Source organism: Asterias amurensis, chromosome 18 (assembly GCF_032118995.1).
Source record: "Asterias amurensis chromosome 18, ASM3211899v1".
Classification (NCBI taxonomy): domain Eukaryota; kingdom Metazoa; phylum Echinodermata; class Asteroidea; order Forcipulatida; family Asteriidae; genus Asterias; species Asterias amurensis.
Window position 1 is genome coordinate 5,370,269 of NC_092665.1, and position 16,418 is coordinate 5,386,686.

A 16,418-nucleotide genomic window follows, 5' to 3' on the forward strand; every position below is an offset into this window, starting at 1 on the left:
AACGGCCAGGAACTTCAGGAAGCAATCACACAGTGCAACCCAGTAGGGCGGATATACATGTAAAAACACCATACCATTAAAGCGTGTACAAATTGATCTCCATTGGTAACATACAGCCTCATTCGAACCAATGGTAGAGTAAGTCACTGCTTTCAATCAGTGACTTTAAACACATACATGTAATGTAGAGTTTTACACCATTGGTATCCATTCAACATACAGTCTCATTCAAACTAATGATAGAGTAAGTCACTGTCATAAATCAGTGACTTTAACACGGTATTGATCCACAATTGCAGCGTACAGCCTCGTCCAAGCCAATGGTAGAGTAAGTCACTGCAATCAATCACTGACTTTAACACGTATCTACGATTGGCTGCTCATCGATTGTCAATCAAACCCGAAGTAGACTGATGAGCACTTCAATGGAAATGCAGCAGTACTTAAACGCGCTGCACCAGCAGCAGCAGTGTTCATCACAACTTTGCATCAGAAGAGAGGAACTGAGAAGGTTTGGACTACAAGAACACATCATCAAGGTAAGTGTTCCTCATTCTACTGCCGGACTCAAGCTTTCGTTTCCAGATACAAGTAGTGGGTTTAAGGTTAGCCTATTGCAATGCGGTTGCAGTTTTTGCTCCAAAAGGGACACCACTCGATACAGCTGATATTCTCATGCAGTGGTTAGGTCTCTTCTCTCCTAAAGCTCTGCCATCTTAGTGAACTGTGGTGGTACTATGATTGTACACAAACATTGCACCCAGTTGAATCTCCTTTGCCTGAAGTTTTTTTTTTCTCGCACTACTTGCAGGTGGTTTTAGACAAGGCATTAATACACTGGTTATCAGTGCAATGCATTGTTTAACAGTTTGAATAAGTTCGTTTCCACTGGATTGATTAACCGCGCTTGACTTTCTGCTCGTTTAAAACATATTGTTTAAAGATAACTTTGGTCAAAAAGGTATGGCAGTGCATTGTTTGACGTGACCATTGCATTATTTTATATACCTTTAAGGTAAACTATTTCAGATTGAACATTATACAAGATATGTACCTAGGATAAGATGTCGATGGTCTTTTGGGAACCCGAGGGGGCAACAACCGAGGCAAGACGAGTGTATCGCCTGCTCCAAAGGTTTTAAGATAATCTTTACACTTTATCCTTTAACCGTGGCGGGCCACGGTTAAAGGGACAGTTGTTCTGTTTAACCAGGGCAATTGAGTACTTTTTTTGAAGGCATTACATTGCCATGTTGCGAGATTACAACAAAACTGGCAAAATTCGACCCAATTTAAACGTAATAATGGCAAACATATAAACTAAAATGATGGTAAGCCTCAGCAAGACACACCGTAAAAACAAGTGTTTGGGTTCTGTAACAAATTTCGAACGCATCTAAGGGTTTAGGTTAAACACGTAACACTGTTTAGACCCATGAGTTGTGTTGTAAAACAGTGGGTTTCGCCCATTTTCTACATCAAACTTAAACACTGGTGCGATCAGCAATCGTTGATGTGCTGAACACCTTTTAAACGCTTCTTAAACACATTCTTAACATAAAGTAAACGGCTGTTGCGTCAAACTAAACGCACCATAGTAAAAACGAAACGCTTGACGCGTTTAGTTTGACGCATCAGCCGTTTATAAATGGGCAAAAACCATTGCTTTCAACACAACTCATTGGCTCCATACATTGTTACGTGTTAACCCTATACACCCTTTGACGCGTTCGAAAACTGTTACAGAACCTAAAAACTTGTTTTTGTTTACAGTGCAGTTGTTGTGCGTTTTACAAATGTCTTCACCCTTTAGGAAATGTGATTGTTTGTCTTTGTACCATTTTAATTGTTATGAACAGTTTTGTGATTGAGTCGGTCAGCTAATTAATCGCCTGCAGTTTGTTAGAAGCACCGTTATTGCCATGATGTATAGCTTTTTAGGCAAAACATCTCTGTTCATACCTCATGCAATGCAAATGCGAATATTTACAAATTTTGACGTCACAACATCGCAACGTTTAATTCCCATCAGTTGAAATGTGTTCAATCCCTGCAAAAACAGGGATGTGGCTTAAACATTCGTATCCCATTCGCGTTCGCAGGAAGTATGAACAGGTCTATATAATGCCGATAATTTATTGCATGCATAGCTGCGCTGAAATCATCACTTTCGAAAACAAGGTCATCTCAAAACTAAAGTCTTGTCAAGGAATTATTCAAAAGTATTATATCGACAACAGTGTCCCAGTTTTTGGGGGTCGAACAAGTCATCGGCCTGGTGCTAACTGGCTCACACTATGACAAATAAGGGTTACGGCAAGCAACGTCGAGCTGCGTATTGCAATTTTGAGTTTGCCGCCAATCAACGTGTTTTGCCGTCAATTGTCGCTGACGAACCCGCTAGCGACCGAAGACGGTCGAAATTATCAGTCGTGTCCGTTAAGATTTCGTTGGAGAACGCAAACTCTCATTTCCTTGACGCAGACGGCCGCAATTATCAGTCGCATGACATTTCCATGCCGTGCGATTCCGCCTATTGACCCAATTCACCTGACGTCATCATAAAAATAATCTTGGAGGCGCCCTTTTGGTGGTCAATGTCAACGTGTGTTGTTCGGAGAAGTGCGCTATTTGGGCGACTCTGCGTTTACACGTAAATCTATTGACCACCAACATGGTGAGCGTGGTGTATCAGTCGCCGCGTGTGACGCGCGTGCAAGGGGTCAATTGTCGTTTTGAGGTCGTCACAATTTCGTTGGTAGTCGTTGTCTGATGATTGGATGACCAGAATATTGTGAAGAGTGGGAACGCCAAACTCGACTGTTATACAACCCACACACAGACGGTTTGATGTCGGCAAACGAGTCACGTCGTCGTCGCCACAACTCACCTTCATCAGCCGCCGTTCCTTGCCGCCACCCAATCCGCTGCCAGCCGTGTGACCCTTTTCCTGTTGTCGCTGAAGGTCGTTCCCTTCCCCGTCAGCTAATTATGATTTTTCCATTTGGGCTTTTTGCCTTTACTTTGCCGCCAACGTCTTGGGATTTTCACGGTCGCCACTTTCCGTTTGGCTTTTGCCCCGCTACTATGTAAGCCAGCCTTATTAAAGGTTGGCTTACATAGTAGGGACGGACGCGACTAATTTTTGCAGCCGTCTGCGGTCTCTAGCGGATTCGTCAGCGACAATTGACGACAACACACGATGAATGGCGGCAAACTCGCAATTGCGATTCGCAGCTAAACGTAGCATGCCCCCCCCTAATCGTCAGAGTGTGAGCCAGCCTTAACAATGGAGCAAATATAAAAACAATTGTGGTTTGTTTTGAACTAAGTTAGCTTTACTCTCGGTTCTACCCTTACTCTGTACTCTCAGTAAAATGTTTTCTAGTTCTTTTTTGTGCGAAACATTTGTAAAAAAAAACCACTATTTTAAACATTGCTGGCAAAAAGGTAAATCGTGAACATTATGGATTGATAACTCAGTTGGAGAGCACCGAAACAATATGGGTCCAAGGTTCACATTCCACTTTTGACAAAATGTCTTTGCTCAAGTCAAAAACACTATAATTAACAATGAGATTCGGAATATATTTAGTAGAAACTACGTCAAGTCGATCAACTCAATAAGTGACCACGTACAGCTTTGAGTTGATCCGTGCTGAGAGTATGTGCAAAATCGGCTGGAAACTCAAGGGTGCTGTTTTAGCTACAGCCGCACATTTTTGTTCAAGTCAATATGTTGTCTGGGTGGTTCCAAGTGACACCACATGATCGCCGGCAACGTATTGTGTATCATTATGTATGGGTCGAAACTGTGATGTCTCAAATTAACCTTTCAATAGTAACAAATTTGTTTATAAAGCCAACCTCCATGTTTTTTCAGGCATTTATTATAGTATAATAAATATTAATTAACCAGTTTCCAGGTTCCGAGATGGCCTGTGTCACAAACGGACCATTTCGCTGCTCGGCTCAAATTACAACAGACCTATTATCGTTTGCACACGTAGAGGGGCAATCCAACGGCTGGAAACTCAAGGGTGCTGTTTTAGCTACAGCCGCACATTTTTGTTCAAGTCAATATGTTGTCTGGGTGGTTCCAAGTGACACCACATGATCGCCGGCAACTTATTGTGTATCATTATGTATGGGTCGAAACTGTGATGTCTCAAATTAACCTTTCAATAGTAACAAATTTGTTTATAAAGCCAACCTCCATGTTTTTTCAGGCATTTATTCTAGTATAATAAATATTAATTAACCAGTTTCCAGGTCCCGAGATGGCCTGTGTCACAAACGGACCATTTCGCTGCTCGGCTCAAATTACAACAGACCTATTATCGTTTGCACACGTAGAGGGGCAATCCAACGAATAATAAAAATAATAATAACATCGAAGTATCTTCCAACAAGGTACCAAATTGGCGCTGAGTAGATACAAACTTTCAGAGTTATTGAAATGATAAATTCTGAGAACCAATTATTTAGCACCTTATAACGGTTTACAAGGTGCTACGGCGCATCAGCAGCCACAGCCAGGAACACCGAGGCGAGCCTTTTTTTTTCTTTTCGATAAGTGTACTGGGATATTTTACATGCGTTACACAACACATGTGACCAACGGTGTTACGTTCCATGCGAAAGGCGAGGTTATAAGTGTCATGACTCGGGATTCGAACCCACACTCTGCTGATCAGAAACACCAGAGTTTGACATCGGTGGTCAAAACCGATCGGCAACGACACTTCTGTAAATAACATCAATTATAAACAGTTTTAACACTCCAAAGGTGTTCTCATTTAATTGCTTTAAAAAAACATATTACATTTTTTCATTTACCGATTTAGTTCAGCAAACTAACACTATTATTCAGTTAATCAACTAATGTACAGTTTTACCTTACGGGCGAATGCATAATAAAACGAGATGATCAACTGACAAATGATCAACCCTCCCAGCTTCGAAAACACAATTGGTATAAATGTTGTTATTTTTACAATTTTTACAGATGAAGATTACTATAGCAGTGGCCATTGTTTTGGCTTTTATGCAAGTTCAGCTCCTGGTGGCTACAGCAGCAGTTTCACCTGATCCGGGACTGGCGTGTAACTCCTGCTGCCAGGGCCCAGCCGGTATACCGGGAATCCCTGGATCTAATGGGAACCATGGTCAAGGACTTGTAGGCCCCAGAGGTGATGCTGGCTCTCCTGGTGAGGTAGGTCAACCCGGGGTTAAAGGAGACAAGGGGTCAGATGGACTGGTAGGTGAGCCAGGCGGTGAAGGGGATCGTGGCCAGAAGGGAGAGCAAGGAGTCGGTCAACCAGGGAAACAAGGACCTAAAGGTCTGCCTGGGATGATTGGTTTGAAGGGGGAGAGAGGTGAACCTGGACCAGCTGGACAGACTGGTGAAGCAGGTGAATGTTGTACGCGACGGTCTGCCTTCACTGCAGTGAGGAATGCCGCGTTTAGCCCTCCATCCGACTGGGATCCTCTGCCCTTTGAAGAGTTATTGTTTTCAGAGGAAGGGACTGATTTCAACTTGAAAAACGGCACGTTTACGTGTAATGTGCCTGGGGTATACGTATTGATGTTCTCAGTCTTAAAACCATCACATGGGTCTTACCTATGGGTCCAGCTAAGGAAGAACGGTAACACCATTGTTTCAGGGGGTTTACGCGATGCAGATTATCATCAGTTGAGCAGCAGTGCAGTGATTCCCCTGATCTATGGGGATCAAGTTCACTTAGCTGTGCGCGGTCCAGTATATACTGACTCTGACCATTACACGTCTTTCACTGGATTCCTGTTGTACGAAATCTAAATCAAACATGAAAACATACGAAAACTTTAAGTGTTTTACACAACGCTTTATAAAAAAACAGACAATTATTTAGTTTTTAGAAATAGAATAATTAATAACTAATCGTAGAAACGGGGCAGTTTGTTTAGATGAATAAAACAAGGATATGTTGGTTTTAATATAGGTTTTCTCGGTCAATTACGGCAAATGAGCAGCCAATTTAACCACCAAGCTTTTCTATTCCGCGCGAAATCGAATGCTACTGAAAAGGGTCATTCAATTTCGTGTCATGATTGTCAAATGTGATGTTGCGTCATTCGATTTAACAAAATGATCATTCCATTTACGATTCATCATAGCAGCATTCAAATTCGCAGACGCTTCTTGAGGCGTGTCACGAAAAAGAATGACGATACGCTAAATTGAACAGAGTGCTAAAGGAATTTGACTCTACTACGCTAAATTGAACAGAGTGCTAAAGGAATTTGACTCTACTCAAAACGAAAATAAATGGCCAAATCCTGAATATGGATACAAATAATTTCATTTTTATTTGAACACGTGATTTTGCAAACGTGTTGATTGTCACGAAAACGTTAGTGTACAATGTATTGCTGTTTTATGTCATGTTTACAGTGCTATAAATATCAGTTCAACTCAATTTTTCCCATCACATTTTGGGGAAGTTTGACATGTCTACTGTTCAATGTAATTACGAGTCCTTAGATACGACTCTACAACATTCATTTTCCAAAATATGTTAAATGAATCTAGGGAACAAAAACAAACAAAAGTTTAGTTAATAGCGAATGGGAACAACTGTAATTTCATATTCCTATAACAGACTGAGACTGATAGTTCATTATGGCCGCCGGCTAGGCCGGCAATTTTTATTCAACCATTTTAAGTTGGTGGAAAAGGCTGTACCCTATTGAAGCAACAAAATACAAATAATTAATCTAACAACTGGTAATATAGGTTTTTCTCGGTCAATTTCGGCAAATGAGCAGCAAATTTAACCACCAGAATATTACATTTCGCGCGAATCGAATGCTACTGAAAAGGGTCATTTGATTTTGTTTTATGATTAGTCAAATGTAATGTTGCGTCATTCAATTTAACAAAATAATCATCCAATTTAGCAATTCATCAAAGCAGCATTCAAATTCGCAGACGCTTCTTGAGGCGCGTGTGTCACGAAAAAGAGTGTTGATACGCTAAATTGAACAGAGTGCGTAAGAAATTTGGCTCGACTCAAAACGAAATTGAATGGCCGAATTCTGAATTTGAAACGCAGTAACAACTGGAGAGGTAAACATAATTAGTTCGAACGCATGAAAATGAAATTTACTGCTAATTGCCGAATTTGACTGAGAAAACCTACATTTGTCTTCTTTTGATATCTTTGGTTAATGTACAATACGTATGATATAAAACTAATAACAGCTTCGGATGAAAAGGATACAGCATTGTAAAGTTACCGGAAACATTTCTTTTGTAACGTATTTTCCAGAACACGTCTCGATATGGTGAAATATATAACTCTTCCTCGTAGTTCGCGTTTGTTTGTTAAAGTACGATTATTGGTTAATACAATTTACAATCTGAAATAATTTTCCTGACACTGTTTTACTCATTTTTGTCAAAAGCTACAGCACCTCTGCAAGTAATCATTTAAGGGAAACTTTCTCTCATTATATCTTCGAACAGTGCAAGTTTACTGTAAATCAGTGAAGGTTGTGTTCGTGTTCTTCTACAAAAATTACCCAAACCCTAAAATTTGACATCAGCGGACTTGAGTTGCTATGTCAAATTCTTCAGAGCATCCTTTTGGGAGTAGCACAATAGTATATTCATTAGGAAATTGCTATCAACAGCTTGACCCGCACAGTTAAAGTAACGTTAGGCACTATTTTCTTATAGTCTGGGTAAATCAAATCCAACATGCTCTTTTTTTTTTTTCTTTTTTGATGTTGGTTTATCCACTGATATCATTGTATCCAATGGAATCACTGGATCTGAATAGCAGGTTCCTGTCTTTATCCTTGCGGATAAAGACAGGGTCCAAGTCTGCAATATATCGGTGCGTTCGTTTTGCCTCCCTGGGTCGACCCCGGTTAGCCCCGGTACGTTCGCATAGCTTTAACGTAATTCCAGGGGTTCACCCGGGTCAGCCCCCAGTGCCCTGGGGCCAATTTCAAAGAGCTGCTTAAGCAAAAAATGTGCTTAAGCACGAAAATAGCTCGCTTATTTTACACATGTTACTGGCCAAAATTTCATGCCATATACATTGCTTATGACTAGTATTTAGCTGTTGTTTACTTAGCATAACAATTGCGTTGAGTCTTGGCCGGTAATCTGATTTTACTAAGCAATGAATTTTTTGCTTAAGCAAAATTTTGTGCTTAAGCAGCTCTATGAAATTGGGCCCTGCTTGTGAAATGGGTCAGTGGGTGGTGACCAGAGGTGCATGCCTTTATCACGAGAGGGCGAATGTGATCGTTCGACTAGCTCTTGGCAGGGGCTCACCCGAGTGAGCACCGCGGGGTAGACCCAGGTAAGCTAATCGGACGCACCAAATGTAGACAGCAAACTGTAGGAAAATATACGTAGAGGGCGCTGTGGCTCAGTGGTGTTATTAATTTGTATTAATTTACAAAGCGCCCTTTATGTATACATTTATCAAAAATGTACAATGTGAGGTGTGTACAGATCCGGACATTGGTTGTGTGTGTGTGCTCAATTACAAAGCGCCCTCTTTTGCTTCAATTTACTACAAACGTATAGTGTACGGTGTTGTAACTCAGACTACAATCCCGGCCATTGCCCCCCCCCCCCCCGCCCCCTTTCAATGATGGTTCCGACTGCCGGTCTTCTGCGTCACACTCAACATTGAGAGGGGTGGGGGACGAAGGCATCGGAGACAATGTTTATTGTCAGTGGGAAGTGGACAGGGAATGGTTTTATAAAACTGCAAACAAACGAAATGAACTGGCCCCTCCTGTCTTCTTCAGACTTGTAACGAAGAGCCGGAGTGTCATTGGTTTTTTTCTCGGAGACTCTGATAGTAATACGGTCTGAAGCAGATTGAACCAAAAGAGGGTGCTTTCAGAAGACACGACCATGGTCACCGCTCACTGTAAAAGGAGGAAACTATCTACAATGGACAAAAATCTCCTGCCACTACAAGGGCCACGCGTAATTCTCCAGGACTAGGCGCCCAGATGGGTTGCCGGGGTCTCAGTGAAATCAGTGCTGCCGGAGATTATTTCCCCTGTTTGAGACACTAACATGGGCTGAGTGAGGGTGATTTAACAGCAGGCGCTATCACAAGTAGTTTGTAACAAGTTTGCCGTATAAGGGGGAGGGAATTTTGGGAGAACATAATCTCCTGACACACCTGCCCAAAATGGGGACAGAATCTCAGGGAACAGATTTCCATGAAACACCGGCCCAAGGCGGAATCCTGAATTACGTGTTAATAAAGAGTACTTCATCAAAATGACTTCAATCTCATCAACAAATTGTAAGTAGTAAATAAATTCAAATCGCAATATGTTCATATGATTGTTTCTGCTCCATTGAACATTCTTGTTTCCTAAAAAGCATTGTGTGAGTGAGTTGTAGTAGACTCTGAAAAAAGGGATACAATTGGAAATCAGTTTAAAAAACCCTTGAGCTCTTGAGCTCAGTTACGGTCGTCGAAGTTGCAAGAGAATAATTGGAAAAACACCCCTTGTCGCACAAGTTGTGTGCTTTTAGATGCCTTGAGATTGAGACCTTAACAATTAGAAAAACTACTTCTTCTCAAAAACTAGGTTTATTCAGAGAAAGCCGTTTAACTAACATTGTTTATCTTATTAATATCTCTCCAATGCTCATACCCAAGTTAGTTTTTATGTTAACAATTAGTTTGAGTAATTACCAATGGTGTCCAGTGCCTTTAACGTTGCTCTGTTGGTGGCGCATTCAACTAAATACATTGTCATTGCATTTCGATTTCGGAAAAAAAAACACTGAGTTAGTGTTCGTAACCATACGTGAAAAGAGTGGTTAACGAAGCACGAAAGAGAACCATCTGAACAGTTTCTATATTGCGTACACAGTTATTTCTTTGATAATAAACTTGCACTTTAACTCACAATCATCAGGGAAATACATCAATTGAGCGGAAATAGAAGGAAACTGGCCAGGAACTTCAGGAAGCAATCACACAGTGCAACCCAGTAGGGCGGATATGCATGTAAAAACACCATACCATGAAAGCGTGTACAAATTGATCTCCATTGGTAACATACAGCCTCATCCAAACCAATGATAGAGTAAGTCACTGCCATAAATCAGTGACTTTACCACATACCCAATGTAGTGTAGAGTGTTACACCATTGGTATCCATTCAACATACAGTATCATTCAAACCAATGGTAGAGTAAGTCACTGTCATAAATCAGTGACTTTTACACGGTGTTCACCCACAATTGTAACATACAGCCTCGTCCAAACCAATGGTAGAGTAAGTCACTGCATTCAATCAGTGACTTTAACACGTATCTTTGATTGGCTGCTCATCGCTAGTCAATCAAACCCCGAAGTAGACTGATGAGCACTTAAATGGAAATACAGCAGTATTTAAACGCGCTGCACCAGCAGCAGTGTTCATAACAACTTTGCATCAGAAGAGAGGAACTGAGAAGGTTTGGACTACAAGAACACATCATCAAGGTAAGTGTTCCTCATTCTAAAGCCGGACTCAAGCTTTGGCTTCTAGATGCAAGTAGTGTGTTTTAGGTTAGTTTATTGCAATGTGGTTGCAGTTTTTGCTCCAAAAGGGACACCACTCGATACAGCTGATATTCTCATCTTAGTGAACTATGGTGATACTGTGATTGTACACAAACATGTGCACCCAGTTGCATCTCCCTTTGAAACCATGCCGTAATTGCCTCAAAGGTTTTGTTTCGCGCGTTTATACTTGCAGGTGGTTTTGGACGAGGCAATTTTGACGCTGGTTTTCAGTGCAATGCCTTGTTCAAAAATTTGACTTCAAGTTCTTTTCCACTGGATTGACATAAACGGCGCTTGACTTTCTGCTCGTTTAAAACATATTGTTTAAAGATAATTATGATCAAAAAGGTATGGCATTGCATTGTTTGACGTGACCATTGCATTATTTTATATACAGTAATTAGGTAAACTATTTCAGATTGAACATTATACAAGATATGTACCTAGAATAAGATGTCGATGGTCTTTTGGGAAACCGAGGGGGCAATAACCGAGGCAAGACGAGTGTATCGCCTGCTCCAAAAGTTTTAAGATAATCTTTACCCTTTATCCTCTAACCGTGGCAGGCCACGGTTAAACGGACAGTTGTTCTGTTTAACCAGGGCAATTGAGTACCTTTTTTTGAAGGCATTACATTGCTATGTTGCGAGATTACAACAAAACTGGCAAAATTCGACCCATTTTAAACGTAATAATGGCAAACATACAAACTTAAATGATGGTAAGCCTCAGCAAGACACACCGTAAAAACAACTGTTTGGGTTTTGTAACAAATTTATAACGCATCTAAGGGTTTAGGTTAAACACGTAACACTGTATAGGGCCCATGAGTTGTGTTGTAAAACATTGGGTTTCGCCCATTGTCTACATCAAACTTAAACACTGGTGTGATCAGCAATCGTTGATGTGCTGAACACCTTTTAAACGCTTCTTAAATACACATTCTTAACATAAAGTAAACGGCTGATGCGTCAAACTAAACGCATCATAGTAAAAACGAAACGCTTGACGAGTTTAGTTTGACGCATCAGCCGTTTATAAATGGGCAGACACCATAGCTTTCAACACAACTCATTGGCTCCATACACTGTTACGTGTGTACCCTATACACCCTTTGACGCGTTCGAAAACTGTTACAGAACCTAAAAACTTGTTTTTGTTTACAGCGCAGTTGTTGTGCGTTTTACAAAAATGTCTTCACCCTTTAGGAAATGTGATTGTTTGTCTTTGTACCATTTTAGTTGTTATGAACAGTTTTGTGATTGAGTCGGTCAGCTAATTAATCGCCTGCAATTTGTTAGAAGCACCGTTATTGCCATGATGTATAGCTTTTCAAGCAAAACATCTCTGCTCATACCTCCTGCAATGCGAATGCGAATATTTACAAATTTTGACGTCACAAAATCGCAACGTTTACTTCGCATCAGTTGAAATGTGTTAAATCCCTGCGAAAACAGGGATGTGGCTTAAACGGTCGTATCCCGTTCGCGTTCGCAGGAAGTACGAACAGGTCTATATAATGCCGATAATTGATTGCATGCATAGCTGCGCTGAAATCATCACTTTTGAAAACAAGGTCATCTTAAAACTAAAGTCTTGTCAACGAATCCTTCAAAAGTATTATATCGACAACAGTGTCCCAGTTTTTAAGGGTTACGGCAAGCAAAGTCGAGCTGCGTATTACAATTTTGAGTTTGCCGCCAATCAACGTGTTTTGCCGTCAATTGTCGCTGACGAACCCGCTAGCGACCGAAGACTGTCTAAATTATCAGACGTGTCCTTCGGCAAAGTTGTGACAGCCAAAACAATTATTGTGATTGCGTTCAGATTTCGTTCGAGAACGTATTCTCATTTCCTTGACGCAGACGGCCGCAATTATCAGTCGCGGGACATTTCCATGCCGTGCGATTCCGCCTATTGACCCAATTCATCTGACGTCATCATCAAAATAATCTTGGAGGCGCCATTTTGGTGGTCAATGTCAACGTGTGTTGTTCAGAGAAGTGCGCTATTTCGGCGACTCTGCGTTTACACGTAAATCTATTGGCCACCAAGATGGTGAGCGTGGCATCAGTCGCCGCGTGTGACGCACGTGCAAGTGGTCAATTGTCGTTTTGAGGTCGTCACAATTTCGTTGGTAGTCGTTGTCTGATGATTGGATGACCAGAATTTTGTGAAGAGTGGGAACGCCAAACTCGACTGTTTACAACCCACACAGACGTTTGATGTCGGCAAACGAGTCACGTCATCGTCGCCACAACCCACCTTCATTAGCTGCCGTTCCTTGCCGCCACCCAATCCGCTGCCAGCCGTGTGACCCTTTTCCTGTTGTCGCTGAAGGTCGTTCCCTCCCCGTCAGCTAATTATGATTTTTCCTTTTGGGCTTTTTGCCTTTACTTTGCCGCCAACGTCTTGGGATTTTCACGGTCGCCACTTTCCGTTTGGCTTAAACCCCGCTACTATGTAAGCCAGCCTTATTAAAGGTTGGCTTACACAGTAGGGACGGACGCGACTAATTTTTGCAGCCGTCTGCGGTCTCTAGCGGATTCGTCAGCGACAGTTGACGACAACACACAATGAATGGCGGCAAACTCGCAATTGCGATTCGCAGCTTAACGTAGCATGCCCCCTAATCGCCATAGTGTGAGCCAGCCTTTAACAAAGGAGCAAATATAAAAACAATTGTGGTTTGTTTTGAATTAAGTTAGCTTTACTCTCGGTTCTACCCTTACTCTGTACTCTCAGTTAAATGTTTTCTAGTTATATTTTGTGCGAAACATTTGTAAAAAAACCCTATTTTAAACATTGCTGGCAAAAAGGTAAATCGTGAACATTATGGATTGATAACTCAGTTGGAGAGCGCCGAAACAATATGGGTCCAAGGTTCACATTCCACTTTTGACAAAATGTCTTTGCTCAAATCAAAAACACTATAATTAAGAATGAGATTCGGAATATATTTAGTAGAAACTACGTTAAGTCGATCAACTCAATAAGTGACCACGTACAACTTTGAGTTGATCCGTGCTGAAGGAGACGCCATACTTGAACTTTGCCAAGTCACCAGTCTAATCATTCACCAAACGTCTTGAAAGGAAACGTTGATGTAGTCATGAGAGTATGTGCAAAATCGGCTGGAAACTCAAGAGTGCTGTTTTAGCTATAGTCGCACATTTTTGTTCAAGTCAATATGTTGTCTGGATGGTTCCAAGTGACACCACATGATCGCCGGCAACGTATTGTGTATCATTATGTATGGGTCGAAACTGTGATGTCTCAAATTAACCTTTCAATAGTAACAAATTTGTTTATAAAGCCAACCTCCATGTTTTTTCAGGCATTTCTTCTAGTATAATAAGTATTAATTAACCAGTTTCCAGGTCCCGAGATGGCCTGTGTCACAAACGGACCATTTCGCTGCTCGGCTCAAATTACAACAGACCTATTATCGTTTGCACACGTAGAGGGGCAATCCAACGAATAATAAAAATAATAATAACATCGAAGTATCTACCAACCAGGTACCCAATTGGCGCTGAGTATATACAAACTTTCAGAGTTATTGAAATGATAAATTCTGAGAACCAATTATTTAGCACCTTATAATGGTTTACAAGGTGCTACGGCGCATCAGCAGCCACAGCCAGGAACACCGAGGCGAACCCCTTCTCTTTTCGATAAGTGCACTGGGTTCTTTTACATGCGTTACACAACACATGTGACCAACGGCTTTACGTTCCATGCGAAAGGCGAGGTTATAGGTGTCATGACTCGGGATTCGAACCCACACTCTGCTGATCAGAAACACCAGAGTTTGACATCGGTGGTCAAAACCGATCGGCAACGACACTTCTGTTTGTAATAACAATTATAAACAGTTTTAACACTCCAAAGGCGTTCTCATTTAATTGCTTTAAAAAAACACATTATTTTTTTTCATTTACCGATTTAGTTCAGCAAACTTACACTATTATTCAGTTGATCAACTAATGTGCAGTTTGATCTAATCTGATACCTTACGGGCGAATACATAATAAAAGGAGAGGATCAACTGACAAATGATCAACCCTAACACCTACGAAAACACAATTGCTATAAATGTTGTTATTCTTACAATTTTCACAGATGAAGATTACGTTAGCAGTGGCCATTGTTTTGGCTTTTATGCAAGTTCAGTTCCTGGTGGCTACAGCAGCAGTTTCACCTGATTCGGGAATGACGTGTAACTCTTGCTGCCAGGGCCCAGCCGGTATACCGGGGATCCCTGGATCTAATGGGAACCATGGTCAAGGACTTGTAGGCCCCAGAGGTGATGATGGCTCTCCTGGTGAGGTAGGTCAACCCGGGGTTAAAGGAGACAAGGGGTCAGATGGACTGGTTGGTGAGCCAGGCGCTAAAGGGGAACATGGACTGAAGGGAGAGCAAGGAGTCGGTCAACCAGGGAAACAAGGACTTCAAGGTCTGCCTGGGATGAATGGTTTGAAGGGGGAGAGAGGTGAACCTGGACCAGCTGGACAGACCGGTGAAGCAGGTGAATGTAGTACGCGACGGTCCGCCTTCAATGCAGTGAGGAATACCGCCTTCAACGCTCCATCCGACTATGATCCTCTGCCCTTTGAAGAGTTATTGTTTTCAGAGGAAGGGACTGATTTCAACTTGAATAACGGCACGTTTACGTGTAATGTGCCTGGGGTATACGTATTGATGTTCTCAGTCCTGAAATCATCAAGTGAGTCCTACCTATTTGTCAAGCTGATGAAGAACGGTAACACCATTGTAAAAGGTCGTGTAAACGATGCAGGTTATCATCAAGTGAGCAGCAGTGCAGTGATTCCCCTGCACTATGAAGATCAAGTTCACTTAGCTGTACACGGTTACGTATATAGTAGCTCTAACCATTACACGTCTTTCACTGGATTCCTGCTGTACGAAATCTAAATCGAACATACAAACACACGGAAACGTTTAAATGTTTTAGACAACGATTTAAATAAACTAATATGCAACTTTGTAGTTTTTACAGATATAATAATAAGAGTTAATCGTGGAAAATCGAACGTGTGGTTAGATGAATCGAATAAAATTACTTTATTATTAATTGTTTTATTATTTGCAGGACAATAAGTATGGAAAATACGTTTTATTTGAACACTTGATTTTGCAAACGTGTATTGTGACAAAAACTTTCAACGTGTTTTTGTCACGTAAACAGTGCTATAAATATCAGTTCATCCCTTTTTTGAGTTTATTACATTTACGTTTAAATGTTTTAGACAACGATTTAAATAAACTAATACGCAACTATATAGTTTTAACAAATATAATAATAATGAGTTAATCGTGGAAAATCGAACGTGTGTTTAGATGAATCGAATAAAATTACTTTATTATTAATTGTTTTATTATTTGCAAGACAATAAGTATGGAAAATACGTTTTATTTGAACACTTGATTTTGCAAACGTGTATTGTGACAACAAAATTCAACGTGTTTTTGTCACGTAAAAAGTGCTATAAATATCAGTTCATCCCTTTTTTGAGTTTATTACATTTTCGGTAAAGTTTGAAATTTCTGCAGCCTGTAATTCCGTCCGAGGGTGCAATGATGAGTCCTTGAAACCATGATGAGTCCATAAAATGCAAAATGAAACTACGCAACAAAAACTGACAGTTTAATAAACAGTACATACAAAACTTCAGATTCCTTGATACAGACTCAGACTTATAATTCATTGTGGCCTCCGAATGTGCCGGCAATTTTATTTCAAACATTTTAAATTGGTTGAAAAAGCTGTACCCTGTTAAGGCAACAAAATACAAATAATTCACCAAA

General features: G+C 40.9%; 1 protein-coding gene and 1 pseudogene across 1 annotated transcript; one reads left to right on the top strand and one right to left on the bottom strand.

Moving 5' to 3' along the window:
- Positions 1 to 16,418, bottom strand: part of LOC139950945 (alkaline phosphatase-like) — a 446,069-nt pseudogene that overhangs the window by 69,062 nt on the left and 360,589 nt on the right.
- LOC139950894 (uncharacterized) lies at positions 5,009 to 15,524 on the top strand. Its single transcript, XM_071949739.1, has 2 exons — positions 5,009 to 5,809; positions 14,712 to 15,524. Exons 1-2 carry the CDS (start codon positions 5,009 to 5,011, stop codon positions 15,522 to 15,524), a joined length of 1,614 nt encoding a protein of 537 aa, XP_071805840.1.